The sequence below is a fragment of the Podarcis gaigeae genome (genome assembly GCF_964106915.1).
Source record: "Podarcis gaigeae genome assembly, chromosome: 15".
Classification (NCBI taxonomy): Eukaryota; Metazoa; Chordata; class Lepidosauria; order Squamata; family Lacertidae; genus Podarcis; species Podarcis gaigeae.
The window spans coordinates 23,343,461-23,358,780 of record NC_139692.1 but is presented as its reverse complement, the minus strand read 5'-3'; the positions used below and the strand labels follow the sequence as shown (position 1 = coordinate 23,358,780).

The window sequence follows — 15,320 nt, the reverse complement described above, 5'->3', positions numbered from 1 at the left end:
CCAAGAGTGAACACACAAGACTTCCTTCACCAGCAAGGGTGAAATTGCAGAAACTGGATCACATCTATCTATCATCTATCATCTATCATCTATCTATCTATCTATCTATCTATCTATCTATCTATCTATCTATCTATCTCTATCTATATCTATCTATCTATCTATCTATCTATCTATCTATCTATCTATCATCTATCTATCTATCTCTATCATCTATCTATCTATCTATCTATCTATCTATCATCTATCTATCTATCTATCTATCTATCTATCTATCTATCTATCATCTATCTATATCTATCATCTATCTATCGTCTATCTATATCTATCTATCTATCTATCTATCTATCTATCTATCTATCTATCTATCTATCATCTATCATCTATCTATCACATTTATATCCCATTTCTTCTCCAAGCAGACCAAGGTGGTGTGCATGGTTCTTCCCCTTCTCACTTCATCCCCACAACAAACCAGTGAGAAGCAGTGACTGACTCTAAGTCACTAAGTAAGCTTCACAGCTGAGTAGGGATTTAAACCCTGGTCTCCCAAGGTCCTTATCCAACACTCTAACCACTACACCACACTGGTTCTTACCAATGGCCCCTGAATAAAGGAAGAGGGTTGGGTTTTTCACAAGGTTCACCCAGGACTCCTCTCCTCCCATTCCCTAACCAAAGGATAAGAAACAATGGAACAGGAGTTTCAGGGGGGGGAAACAAATCCACCCTGTTTCTACAGAGAAGGCAGGGCAGGAACTGGGGTGGAGTACCTCCCACATCACAAGGGACAGTGTCTAAAACAGCCTCTCCCAACCTGGTGTCATGCAGATATTGTTGGATATCCTTCCATCCCTCACCACTGACCATGCCAATGGGAACTGGAAGCCAACAACTGATGGAGGGCATCAGGCTGGGGAAGATAGTCTTAAGGTTTCTTCCAAGACATTTGGAGTTCTTTTTAGGTGTACCTTAGAGGTGGGTGGATTGTGGATGTTAACAAAGACACAATGCAGGTCGCATCCAAGTTCCATCAAGTCCAGCATCCGGTTTTTTACAGGAGTCAGCCTGATGCTGCTGGAAAATCAGCCACAACAGCTGTTCAGTGGCATTCAGATGGACTGAGTTTTGGGACCTAGGTCTTGGAAGATGGAGACCCATGCCACCATCATGGCCAATAGGTAGACCAAACTATGCTGCAGTCCCAGCCAGCATGGGAAAAGGTCAGGGCTGATAGGAGTTGTAGTCTAACAACATCTGAAGGGCCAAAGGTCATGGAAAGTTGGTCTAAATGCTGAGGTGGGAATGAGTGGGAGGAGTACCTCACTCCACATTCTCTCTTCCAGAAAGAGACACGTGAAACCATACCTGGGAAGGCCAACCCATAGCATGTTCTACCCTTAGATAAAGGTAAGGCTGCAGTGAATGAGAGAAACCTCCTAATAGGGCTGGTGTGGTCGACATGGCACCCTCCACATGTTTCAAACGGCAAATCTCATCAGCTCTGACCATTGGCCACGAAGGCTGGACACATGGGTGTTGTAGTCCAATAACATGCTAGCTAACACTGTATTAAGGGACCTAGTCCTCAGCCAAACATCCCAAGACCTCCTTCTCTCCTCGAGTGTGCTGCGGACTGTCCATTTAGGCAGAGGGAAACCATCTTCCACCCTCCCCAGTGCAGCTGAGAGCCCCTCCCATACCACAGTTGGTGGGGTCCTCATCAGATCCATCTTGGCAGTCGGCGTCACCATCACACGCCCACCTCTGGGGGATGCAGTGCCCATTATGGCACTGGAAACTGGAGGCTTCGCAAGTGTGGTACACTGCTGAAAAGCAAAAACAGCGGAGACACCATTGAGAGGTGACCTTAAGCGGTAAGAATGCAGGAAGGTGTCTGACACCGACTCAAGAGCATTGGTCCATCTGGCTCAGTATTCCCTACGCCAATCAGCTCCAGCTCTCCAGGGCTTCAGGAAGGAGTCTTTACCTGCCCTACATGGAGATGCCATAATCAAAGAACTGCACAATTGGAAGGGTCACCTAGTTCAACCCCCTGCAATGCAGGAAAAACAGTTAAGGACCTCTTGAAAGATGGCCATCCAACCTCTGTTGGAAAACCTCCAGTGAAAGAGAGTCCACTGTCAGACAGCTCTTACAGTCAGAAGGTTCTTGCCAATGTTTAGTTGGAATCTCTTTTCTTGTGCTTTGAATCTACTGGTCCAGGTCCTACCCTCTGGAGCAGCAGAAAACAAGCTTACTCTATCTTCCATGTGTCCGCCTCTTCTGATATTGGAAGATGGCTATCGTATCACCTCTCAGGTCTTCTCTTCTCCAGGCTAAACTTAACCAACTCCCTCAAACCACTTCTCATAAGATTTGGTTTCCAGACCCGTGGTTGATTACAAGGAAGCTTACAAGGGTATATTTTAAAAGTCTAACATTCACACATTTCCCTTATTTCATGATTTTAAATCTCTGCTGGGGTTCTCTCATCAAAGAGTACTTTCCCAAATGTGGATCTTGGCATCCAGGAATACTCCTTTTATATACCCCCCCCCCCACTAAACCAACATATCTAAGGAGGCATGTTCAATAATGGAGATGCTGAGCCAGTACAAACAGGGACTCAGCAGGAGAAGAAAAATGTATCCTGTATATTGTGGGGTTTTGAGGTCTACATACTGAGACCTTTAGCAGGTGGCACAGGAGGAAGGCACAAGGCTGGGTTAAAGAAGCAAAAATTAATGAGCTTTTAGGATTTCATATTGCTAGTGAAAAAGATATATTGCCAATATATAAAAATATATTGCCAGGACTCTATTTATCAAGAAAGGAAGTAACGTTCGCCGTAATTGAATTGCATGCTGCTTACTGCCAACATGCAAGTGACGTGCTTCCTGATATTCTAAGCTGCTATGCTCTTCCGGCAGTAATATTCTATTAAGAATCACTGTGAAATGCAATTATTTTTGATAAGAGGCATGAATTCAGCCTGCACAGCCGCCAGATGAGCTGCTTCTAAAATAACTGCTATCCTCAGTTAAGGCCAGGCTTTAACAAAATAACATTCCACAAAAAACGGACTTTTCAGAGTGGGCTGCTGTCCTATCACTCTTGGAAACTCCCAAGAAAGATAAGCCACTGCAATGTTATGTATGTCCCTCGAGGAGTACCTATGCCATGAGAATACCAACTGCTCCATCCTGACAGCCCTCAGGGACGTGAAGACAAATACAGTCAAGTGAGAGCCAATGAAATATCTGTGTTCAACTCCAAATGGTGGTTTCAACTTACAGAGCCTTATAATATCAGGCTTCGGGCCCTGATATCTCAAGGATCAGCTCTCCCCAGATGAACCAACCTGGACCCTGTAATCATAATTTGTGGTCCATCACAGTGAGCCACCTCCACAGGAGGTCCGGAGGATGGCAACATGAGAAGGACCTTTTCAGTGGTGGCTCCCTGCTTGTGGAATGCTCTTCCTGGGCAGGCTCAACTGGTGCCATCTTTATCTATTTTTATGTGCCAGGCAAAAGCTTTCCTCAGGCATTTGGCCCTTAATTTGAAGCACCTTGTGGCCTCTTTTAGTGGGGCAGGATCTCTTAAAACCTGTCTTTCATTTGCACAGACCGTGTTTCCTTAGGTTTTTATTGGTTTCATAAGTTGAAATTGGTTTTGGTATTTTCTATTGTAAGTCACTTTCGGTGACTTTCGTGAGGGAAGTGACTAGTAAATAGAAATCGTAACAGCTAAGCAACTTTGTGAGGAGCGACCACAATTCTGTGACGGGGCACTCAGTTTGTTATGCAAGCAGGTTCTTCAAAGGCGGGAAACTCTGAGGTTTCAAAGGAAGACTTTGCCCCTCCTTTCCCACAAAGGCCACAGTTCACTTCCTCCCTTGGTTCAGAGCATATCTACTTAGACACAGCTCTTCGCCTGTCTGTCTCTCTCCTCTCCTCAGGCTTTTAAGTTATTTTCTTCCCTCCCTCTTTCTTCCAGCTGTGCCCCAATTCACCAGCATCAAATACAAAAAGCAAAAACAGCCTATCTCCTCAGCCTCTTCTTTCCCCTCAGAGCTTATCTTTTTCCTGCCCTTTCTCCCCTTAATTCCTTCTTGGCAAAAACAGTGAGGAAAACACCAAGGCACAGATTTCATGGGGGGGGGGGGCAAAGGGGAATTATTTTGCTGTTGAGGGGAAAGATTCACTCTCTTCACTGGCAAGAGACTGATAATTCCATTGCTGAATTCTAATTTCTTCCCTCTTGTGTAGAAGTCAAGAGGTGTGCAGAACAAGTTGTGTGTATATGTGTGTATGTAGAATATTTTTTTAATCCTGGGGCTAGAATTCAGTGCTTAAGCCCTGGAAAATTTGCTCTGAATAAGTGTTACCATTCCTTCTTCTTGTTCTTACACACAATTCTGTTTTCTCCCCTCCATAATTTCCTTGGACATGCATAGGTACATGTCCTTCCTAAGGGATGTGTCATAAGTTTTAATATTTATGAACTGCCTCTCTGCCCAAAAACCTTAGGCAGAATGCATCTCTGATAATAAAAATGTTACATTTCCTCAAAAGTTGCCAACCAATTTAAAACACTGCAGGCAAAGATAGAAGAACAGAATTTAAAAAAAAAAAAGGACAACTGTGGTTGAACAGCATCAAAAGTGACAAAAAAGTGGTGCCACTGATTTTTTTTTAATAAATAGTAAAATATACCAGGGTGAGAATTAGTTATAGTATTTGTAGTCTATTGTGTTATTGACATACTTTCCCTCCTCATAATACATTTAGAATGATGTGCAGGGAATTTGTATTCAAAAAGAGAGAAGGGAATCAAGAGTTATTTTATTTAATTGTTAAACTTCTATCCCACAAAGGAGAACGATAGAAAAATCAGTAGTTTGCCACTGAAGATTATCCCACAAGTGCAAAATAATTCTCCAGTAGCTTTTAACAAAAAAACAAACAAAATATGTGGCCAAACCAAAATGCTAAAGAATAATCAGGTCATTATCAATTCCCACCAAGGATTTATTGCTTGCATAAAATGGGGGGAAAGAGCTCACTAGTGCAGTTTGCTTCATCAGACCAGTCTCGGCAATCGTTATCCCCATCACACTTCCATGACAGGCGAACGCACATCCCTGAGTTGCAGCTGAATTCATCCTCACGGCACTGGTGGGTTTCTGCAAACACGGGGGCAGGAAAAAAAGACCCAGGGAAGGGAGTGTGAGAATTCAAATACAAAGTACTGAGCTATAGTGAAAGAATGGAGTTCTTATCTTAGTTATACCATTTCCCTACTGATGGGGCAACTGCTTGCAGGGACCAGGTAACATGGTCCTAAAGGATCTTGACTGGCTCCCTGTACATTTCTGAGCACAATTCAAAGTGTTGGTGCTGGCCTTTAAAGTCCTAAATGGCCTCAGCCCAGTATACCTGAAGGAGTGTCTCCACTCCCATCCTTCAGCCCGGACACTGAGGTCCTCCTCCGAAGGTCTTCTGCTGGTTCCCTCCCTGCGAGAAGTGAAGTTACAGGGAACCAGACAGAGGGCCTTCTCGGTGGTGGCGCCCGCCCTGTGGAAAGCCCTCCCATCAGATATTAAGGAGATAAAGAACTACGCAACTTTTAGAAGACATCTGAAGGCAGCCCTGTATTGGGAACTTTTTAATGTTTGATGTTTTACTATGTTTTATATGTGCTGTAAGCCACTCAGTGGCTGGGGAAACCCAGCCAGATGGGCAGAATATAAATATAAAAATAAGTAAGTAAGTAAGTAAATGAACAACAACAACAACGAGGCAGGGCAGCGGGGGGGCGGGGATAATGCCTGTGCCATTTTGCTTCTTTTTTCTGCTCCTTCACGGCAGCCATTTTGTGACTGGCACCCACAGTGCTCTTTCCCAAAATTTCAAATTCTCCCACTGGCCCAAAAAGCATTGGCAGACCCTGGGTTACACACTGCCTAAACATAAATCCATCATCTGTGCAAAGAGCCCCTGAGATGTACGGTGCTGGCACACTTACCGCAGTGGCTCTCGTCACTGTTGTCTCCACAATCATCCTCCAGGTCACACTTGTAGGACAGCGGGACGCAGGTCCCCGACTCGTGGCACCGGAACTGAGTGTCAACATCACACACAGTGGTTGCTATTGGGAAGGGAGGAAAGAGCAATATTTGGAGAGCCTAAACGAGTCACCACGAGAGGCCAGCAGCTTTATTAAAATAAACCCAGACAGTAGGAGTGTGTTTCTCCTTAGCCTGGCAGATAGTGGAGAGCCATTCCATGTGGCCATTCCTAAATTTCCCTGTCTGAACTGTGTCTTGGGCATGCCATGATCTACAACGACTCTGTCCCCAATCTTGGCAGAGAGCCAGAGCAAAGTTGTAACTCTGGGACTAGAAATTCAGTTACCATCGCCTGCAGGTAAAGGATTTCATTTGACCGGGTTCACAAAGACCTCAATTGGAACCCTGGAGAGCTGCTGCCTACCAGAGCTGGAAGACACAAACACCCCAAGCTACATCGGTGGTTCAACTTTTGCAGTCTGCAAATTCCCAATTGAGACAAATTCCAAATTGAAGCAGACTTACCACTGCTTCAATATTTTTTTTAAAAAAAGAAATATCTCATTCTCTTTAAAAGTGCTCCTAAACTAAAAAAGAGACTACCCCATGTGGCCTAAGTCAGCCGTGTGTTCGGAGGCTGCAGCATGTCTGACTGGAAACTTAAAATGGTGACAGCACCTGAGTCCTCCTCTTGAAGACACCTGACTCCTTGTGTGCTGTGGATGAGATCTATGATGACAGGCCAGGAAGAGTTGCAGCAGCAACACCAGCTATAAATATGCTCAGCAGAAGTCTAACCAGTGCTGAAGCAACATCCATTATTGCCTGTGCTGCTTGTCTGTGAGTTCCCGTCATAACCTGAACTTTGAGACTCACTGAACAGCTCCTGGTAAGGCATCAAGGATATCAAGCCACACAACAGCGCTGGAAGAATTAGGACACTTGGCGCATAGAACTGCACCTGTATATATTATATGTCTTTCCTGCTCCTCTCACACCTCCCTTTCCTCTTGCCAAAAATCAAAAAAGCTTCTCGAGAAAGGGAACTGTCTGGTGTACGCTCCCGTGCAAATCAACTTGAGGGAACCAGAGAGGCGTCATTGACTTACGGCAATTCTTCTCGTCGCTCATATCCCCGCAGTCGTTGTCGTTGTCGCACTGCCAAATGCTGTTGATGCAATTCCCGTTGGAACATCTGTACTGGTTGGAGAGACAGGTGTTTTCTGGTACACGGCGGCAGAGAGGGGCAGGTGAGAAAACCAGCGCAGACAAACAAAAAATTAAAAGGAAAGTACAGCCAGGCTTCAATGAACAATGCAGCGTTAAGAAGCCAGGTCCCAGCACAGCATTAGCATGTCTCATCCAAACCATACATTTAAAGAGCTGTCATGCCACTTTAACAGACGTAGCTTCCCCCAAAGGATTCTGGGGGCTGTGGTTTGTTAAGTATGCTGAGAGCTGCTAGGAGACCCCTATTCCCCTCACAGAGCTACAATTCTCATAGTAGTTTGGAACTTTGGCCCCTCACCGTAGACAAGGGGCAGGTTTTAGCCCTGTAAGAGAAATAGCACAACAGCTTAGGACCAGTTTACCAGAGAGATTGCCTTAGCCCAAATATGCCCATTCAACTGCTCTGATCTGCAGAACTAGCATCGTTACAGGTGCTGCATAACGCTCATTCCACATTTGTAAGGAATCGATCTTGTAGTGTGGTAGCACCCAAACTTTGGAACTTCCTGCCTATTGACATCAAGCAGTCGCCTTCACTGTACTCCTTTGGCACCTGCTAAAAACATTTTTAGGAAAGCCTATTCAAGCCTTGGCCCAGTATACCTGAATGAGTGTCTCCAACCCCAGCCCCGACAATGAGGTCCAGTGCCAAGGGCCTTCTGGCGGTTCCCTCACTGTGAGAAGTGAAGCTACAGGGAACCAGGCAGAGGGCCTACTCGGTAGTGGTGCCTGCCCTGTGGAACACCCTCCCATCAGATGTCAAGGAAATAAGCAGCTATCTTATCTTTAAAAGACACCTGAAGGCAGCCCTGTTTAGGGAAGTTTTTAATGTTTGATTTTTTTATCGCTTTTTATTTTATTTATTATTAATATTATTCTGTTGGGAGCCACCCAGAGTGGCTGGGGAAATCTAGCCAAATGGATGGGGTATAAATGATAAATTATGATTGTGATTGTGATTGTGATTATGATTATGATAGAAAGCTGTCAGGTGTTTTAAACTGCTTTTTAGCTTATTGTTTGTTTTAATTGTTTCTGGTTGTTGTTGTTTTTACTGCTAAATTGATTGTTTTATTCTTTTCATAAACCTGTTTAAAGTTTGCTTGTTTTTTTCACCATCAAGAGGTATAAACATTTTATGAAATAAATGAGTATGTATAGCACACATTTATATCAGTTTCTGTACCACAGTAACTGTTATGGGTACTCTTCCGGCAAGCTCTAGGAATTGTAGTTTGACAGACTTCCACAAAGCCCTAGCTCAGTGTTTTCTAAACTTGGGTCTCCAGTTGTTTTTCTGGACTGCAACTCCCATCATTCCTAGCTAGCAAGACCAGTGGTCAGGGATGATGGGAGCTGTAGTCCAACAAAAGGCCGGAGACCCAAGCTTGTGAAACACTGCCCTAGCTCTTCCTAACAGCTAACAGAACTACACTTCCCGGTTTCCCTTAAGAGAGAGTTACTGTTAATCCTGCAGTGCAGACATGCACAAACAGAAGAGATGCACACATCACAGCTGAGTGTGGAGGTGTGCTTCTTACCTTCCTTTACACAGGTGCTGTTCTTCAAGAAATACCCAGGCGGGCAATCGCATCTCACTTCCCCAGATGGGAGCACATGGCTGGCAACTCCCTCAGGGCATTTACAGCTTCGGCTGTTGTTTGATCTTGGGAGGCACAAAAGGCTGCAAGGCTTGGAGATGCAAGCATTCTGCCCTGTCCAGAGGAGGGGGAGAGAGACACCCTGTAAAATCCTGCAGCTTCCAGAGATCTTCCTTCAGGATAAGCCACTGAGTCATGATTTTATTTCCATCAACAGTGGGGGGAAGCATTTGCAGCCCGAGGGCCACATTCCCTTCGGGGCATCTTCCAGGGGCCACACGGGCAGCAAAAGTGGGCAGGACAATAAGGTTGCCGTATTTTCCGGCGTATAAGACGACCCCCAACTTTTCCTGTTAAAATACAGAGTTTGGGATATAAGACTGCAGCCAACTAGAGGCAGCCCCCCAACCTAAAGCCCGCAAAGCGCCATCCACCAATTGCCACCAGGGGCAGAGCGGGCACCCCTCCGCTGCCTCTGCCATCGCAGCAGCAGCAGCCCAAGGCAAGTGAGCCCTGATCGGCTGTCCAGCAAAGCGGCGGGCTGCGCTCACCAGCTGGTAGTTCTGGCAGTTGTGGGGATGCCCAGCTCCATGGAGCCCCGGCCGAAGCCGCGCACCACCTTGCTGCGGGAAGCGGAGGCTGCCGTGGTTGCTGCTGCTTCGGGATAGCTGCCTGCTATCCGGCGGTCCCCATGGTGGCAGGGTGGGCGAGCGAGTGAGAGGGCAAGGGCTTGGAACGGAGTGGGTGGGAAGCCATTGCCTGGCTGCCTCCGCGCAGCCATCACCGTGCGGGTTAACTCTCTCCAGCCCGCAGCCTCTTACGCAACCGCCACCACCTGCCACAACCATACCCAGCGTATAAGCCAACCCCATCTTTGGAGAAGCTTTTCCAGGGTTCAAAAGTCGTCTCATACACCAGAACATAAGGTACATTTTACCATTGTGCAATAGGCTAGTTTCTACACACACAACCTTCTCTATCCTCCACCCAGGCATGCAAGATGGATTTTTGTAGTTCAAGGGTGCATTCCAGGAAGGTTAAAAACACTCAAGGAGGCTGCTAAGCAGGACCGGTGAGGGGTTTGGCAGAGGGAGAGTTCCAAGAGCCAGAATGAGAATTATATGGAGGGCCACATTTGTCCCCCAGGCCTGCAATTCCCCACCCCTGATTTAAATCAACAAGAAGCTTTCCATTTCAAGCTTCCATAGCAATGCAGGAAAAAAATGAAAATATTAACATCTCATCTGTAATGGGTGTGCATGCGCACACACACACATACTAAAACAATTACATAAAATTGTGTGGAACCGAAACAGTCTAATGGGGATTGTGCATCCTCAGCACTAACTGAATTCTGACTGTGGGGAGGAGGAAGAAACCCTGGAGAAGAAGGAGGAAGGGAGGATAACCCAAAGAGAAGGACTCTTTTTGTTGCAGGTCCAACCTCTGTACGCCAAGATTTTATTTCTCTTATCCAGGGAGATCATGAAATGGAATAAACAGAACTATGCTCGTCAGTGGTCAAGAAATACCTGCTGTCTTTCCTCGGTAGAAGATCTTCATATCCATCACACCATTGAGATGGTCAACCAACGTCTCCATTTTGGACCCGCTGTGTTTGGAGGCTCTGAAAATGCTCAGCTGCGACCAATCGTTCCAATAGATTTCATTCTGAAAAGCAAACCTCTTATCTTTTAAGCAATAACGTTTGATGAGAATCCCAACTGCAGATAAGCTAAAACACACACACACACACAAATGAAACCAAGGAAAGCAAGTACCATTTAGATATATGAACGCAACAATCATACTTAACATTTATATTATGAATTTCATGTGTCATGTACATTATCTCAGTTATCTTTAAAACAGCTCTTCAATGTCAATCAGTGTGATTATCACCATATTATAGTCGGGGACTGAGGCTTGGCTGAGGCTACCTTGCGAAATTGTGGATGAGATGAAAGCCATCCCTGGTCACTGCTTGTACACCAAACCACTACACTGTGCCATTTCATCCCATTGCACTACTCTTGAGACTGTAAGAGGGAGAGCTGTATCTCAACAGCAGATGATCTGCTTTGTATGCAGAAGGTCCCAGGTTCAACCCATAAGGCAGATGGAGCAAGCTTGTCTTCTCCTGCTCCAGAGGGCAGGACCCAAACCAAAGGCTTCAAGCTACAAGAAAGGAGATTCTAATGAAAAAGTAGGTAGAGCTTTATGATGGTCAGAGCTGTTTGAGAGTGGAACAGACTACCTTGGAAGGCGATGGACTCTCCTTCTTTGGAAGTTTTTAGGCAGAAGCTGAATAGTTTCATCTGCCACGGATGTTTTAGTTGAGATTCCAGCATTGTGGGAGGTTGGACTAGATGAGGGGTCCCTTCCAATGTCCCAGGTCCAATCCCTGGCATATCCAGGTAGACGTGAGCGAGAATCCTGTTTCAAATCCTGCAGAGAGCTGCCGCCAGTCAGCCTGGACAATACTGAGCTAGAGGGACCAATAGTCAGACTCAGTGTAAGGCAGCTTCCTATGTCCCTATGGGATTCTTCCTTTTTCATAACAATGAAGCAGGTTGTCGAGTTGGCTGCTCCAGAACCAGTCAGGGCCATGGCAGCCCCCAATCCAAAGCAATCAATTACTGTTCCATTATCCCCTCCCCGACTCCATCTAATATGGCCTTCGCAAATGTGATGCCCTCCAGATGTTAACTAATCCAAGGAATCGCAGAATTGTTCAATGGGAACAGAGCTTGGAGGTCAGCTAGTCTACAAACACAAATACACTAAGCAGGCATGGCCAAACTGGGCCCTCCAGCTGTTTTGGAACTACAATTCCCATCATCCCAAGCTTAACAGGACCAGTGGTCAGGGATGAAGGGAATGAAGGGAACTTCATTAGTCCCAAAAAAGCTGGGGGGCCAAGTTAGGCCATGCCTGCACTAATGCAAGCCCTGCAATGCAGGAAAAAAGAGAAGAAGAGTTTGGATTTGATATCCCACTTTATCACTACCCTAAGGAGTCTCAAAGCGGCTAACAATCTCCTTTCCCTTCCTCCCTCATAACAAACATTATGGGAGGTGAGTGAGGCTGAGAGACTTCAAAGAAGTGTGACTAGTCCAAGGTCACCCAGCAGCTGCATGTGGAGGATCGGAGACGCGAACCCAGTTCCCCAGATTGCGAGTCTATCACTCTTAACCACTACACCACACTGGCTCCCAGCGCGGAATCAAACCCAGTTCACCAGATTATGAGTCCACCGCTCTTAACCACTACACCACACAAGTTCTGGCAAGTCAGCTCAAAAAGCGGCTCAAAGCAGACTTAAAGCCATACAATTCAACGCAGCATTAACGCAAAGGAAAAAAGTGCGAGGTATTTACAATACAGTCGAACCAACGATGCCTGTGATGCTTCCTTTTAAGCTGCAAAGGGATGGCGCTCTGCTGAACTCACAAATGTGAGGAAGAAAGGATAATATCTAATAAATATATCGTCTCCTAGAATCTATACATGTCCCTACAAAAAGGCCTCGGCTCAGCGATGTAAGCACATGCCTTGTGAGTGGAAGGGTCCCTGGATCTGCCCCTGGCATCTCCAGTTAAAAAGAACCCAGAAATGGCTGGTGGAAGAGACTCTCCAATGGGAACCCTGGAGAGCTGTTGCCAATCACAGCAGGCAACAGTGGGCAAGATGAGGTGGTATAAGGCAGTTTTTCCATATGCAAACAGAGGAGGAATTTCGACACCAAAGCTTCCTATTGGTATGGAGCTGGCAGGACCAACACTGGGGAGGAGGAAGGGAGGTTCTTCCCACTATAAGGGGCAAAGCTGTACCTAATTTGCACATCCCTCCTCTATATTGATAGAGAAATCAGGAGTGTGATGCTTTCACTAGACAAGCTCCGCAAACCTCCCCCCCCCCAAAAAAAATCCCACAGATATTCTTGTTTAACAAGCAATATAATTGCCATATATTACTATCAGTTCTCGCTGTGCTTGCAAGGACATCCTGTACAGAAGGACATCTTTTCTTTATCAGGTTGCCAGGGGCAACCCCATAACCTTGATCTGGACAAGGGTACTCAGAGGGGGATTGGAAACTGGCTGACTGGAACATAACTTTTATGGCTTGTACACAAACATTAAACGCTTTCTGTATCTATCCTGGGATCAATTAGTCCACCCTAACTGATTTCAGCAATAGCTTTAAGGTTGTTAGTTATACCAATAGAGTGACGTGGGTTTCTCTGGGAGTGCCATGTCAATGCACCTTCCTTCCTATCAGGGCCAGCCTGGAACCAGAAGTGGATTGATCTCTTCAGAGGAGGGTGAGAGGGGACCCCATCATGGGAGGTAGTCAACCAACAACTTCACCTCATCACCCCAGGATAATCTGCAAAACTGGCACCTATCCACATTTTTTTTTTCTGCATTTGTAAGAAATGGATATTTTCGTGTGAAAGCACCCACACTTTGGAACTCCCTGCCTATTGACATAAACCAGGAATCCTCACTGTATTCTTCTCAGCACCTGCAAACAACATTTTTGCTCAGGCAACGCTCTCCAGATCTCTATAAGACCAACATGTGTTTTAACCTGCTTTTAAGTTCAAATGCTGGTCTTAATTATATTTTGCTTTTTAAAAGGATCTGTTGTTGTTTTTTAACTTGCACTTCTATTGGGCACGTATTTTCATTTCTTTAGAAAACTGCTTGGATGTTTTACTTGTAATCAAGTTTACTTACAATATACGTTTCGAAGGATGGATGGATAGATAGATAATAGATAATGCTGCATCAATGGATGAATCTGCATAACTGGGGAGACCCATCCCGCTTCACCTGGTCACACACCCAAAGCTCTAGAACCTCTGCCATCGATCCGAGGAGCATAAGGCGAAACTTGACAGGAGAAAGGTGGCTCTACATTTAAGTTGAAGGTTTGCTTGTTTTTAAACGCAAGTACAATCAGCCAGAGAGGGCAGATAATTAATGGTCTCAGGGCATGCATTGGGAGGGTGGGATTTTAACCCTTTCCTCCTCTGCTGTGGTCCAGAAGACAATCTCTTATCTGAAGCTATTATATAGATAGTCATGATGGCTACATTGCCACCAGTATCAGAGACAGAATGCCTCTGAATGCCGGTTGGTTGGAAATATGCTAGCAGACTTCCTGATGGCATTGGCTTGGCCACTGCTGAGAACAGGATGCTCAGCTAGATGGACCAAGGTTCTTCTTACATCCTTATGTATTAGGAGGAAAATTCACCGTTGGTGCCATGTGTATTTCGATTCAAGAAACGGTGCCGAGTCTGAACTGACACCCAGGCTAGAAGGCACAGACTAGTAGCTGCCTTGTTCTGACTATTGGTCCATCTAGCACCATCTGCACTGACTGATGGCAGCTCTCCAGGGTTTCAGAGACGGGGCATTTCCAGCTCTGCTCCGAGAAGATTGAACCTGGGACTTTCTGCACGCAAGGTAGATTGCTGAGCTGGGCCCTTCCCTTAACTCCAGCTCCATCAGCCCAAGCTCAGCATACTGGGAGCTGCAGTCTAACAACATCCAAAGGGCTACACAGGATCCCCATCCCTTCTCCAGCCCAAGATTTTGGTCCAAGTGAGAGAAACATGTTAGAGGGATAAAATACGAAAGCTTTAAATGAAGGAATACCTTAAAAACAGCAATGGCGTAAGGATGCGGGAGGCTGTCCAGAATTACCGATCTCTGCAAGCCGTTGAAATCGATGCGCTCGATCCTGTCCATGTAGGCTTCCGTCCAGTAGATCCAGTGATCATCCACCGAAATGCCATTTGGCCACCTCACTCCCTCGGAGACAACGCAAGTCGGGGAAGAGCCGTCCATCTCACTGCGGTAAATGCCAGGCTTGGAGTCCCCCCAGTCTGTCCAGAACATCAGCCTGAGAAGGCAAATTACGGATGTTACAAGAGAATTATTGCTCTTCAGCACGTCCCTGGAGCAACCGTAAGGAGCTGCTTTACACCGAGTCAGACACATCAGGGACAGGGATCCTGTGACTTTCCAGTGGCTGTTGGACTAAAACTCCCATCATCCAAGAACACTGGCCATGCAGGCCAGGAGTGGAGTGATGGGAAATGGAGTCCACCAATGGGCTACAGTGACTGGCAGCAACATTCAGACAGGGACCTTTCCTAACCCTGCCTGGAGAGTCCAGGGACTGCACATGTATTAAACGCAAGTGCCCCATCACTGAACATCATCCCTTCCCTGAATTTAGGAGGTCTCTCCTCCTGGTCAACGGACAGAACTAACTTCCAACTTCACTAGAGTGAATGGTTTTCCCTGCCTTTCCAAAACAACCCTGTCTCTTGAGCAAGGAGTAGCATCTGTTCAAGGGTCTGAGAGCTCCACGCTTTCTCTCTGTGCTGAGAC

General features: G+C 46.0%; 1 protein-coding gene across 1 annotated transcript in view; it reads right to left on the bottom strand.

Moving 5' to 3' along the window:
* The window catches only part of SORL1 (sortilin related receptor 1), a 115,668-nt gene that overhangs the window by 36,400 nt on the left and 63,948 nt on the right, over positions 1–15,320 (bottom strand). Inside the window, exons 20-26 of the mRNA XM_083713920.1 lie at positions 14,580–14,826; positions 10,440–10,578; positions 8,848–9,021; positions 7,186–7,299; positions 6,034–6,156; positions 5,072–5,191; positions 1,704–1,829 (exon numbers count right to left, since the gene is read on the bottom strand). Coding sequence (XP_083570046.1) covers positions 1,704–1,829; positions 5,072–5,191; positions 6,034–6,156; positions 7,186–7,299; positions 8,848–9,021; positions 10,440–10,578; positions 14,580–14,826 — 1,043 coding nt within the window. The remainder of the gene's footprint in view (positions 1–1,703; positions 1,830–5,071; positions 5,192–6,033; positions 6,157–7,185; positions 7,300–8,847; positions 9,022–10,439; positions 10,579–14,579; positions 14,827–15,320) is intronic.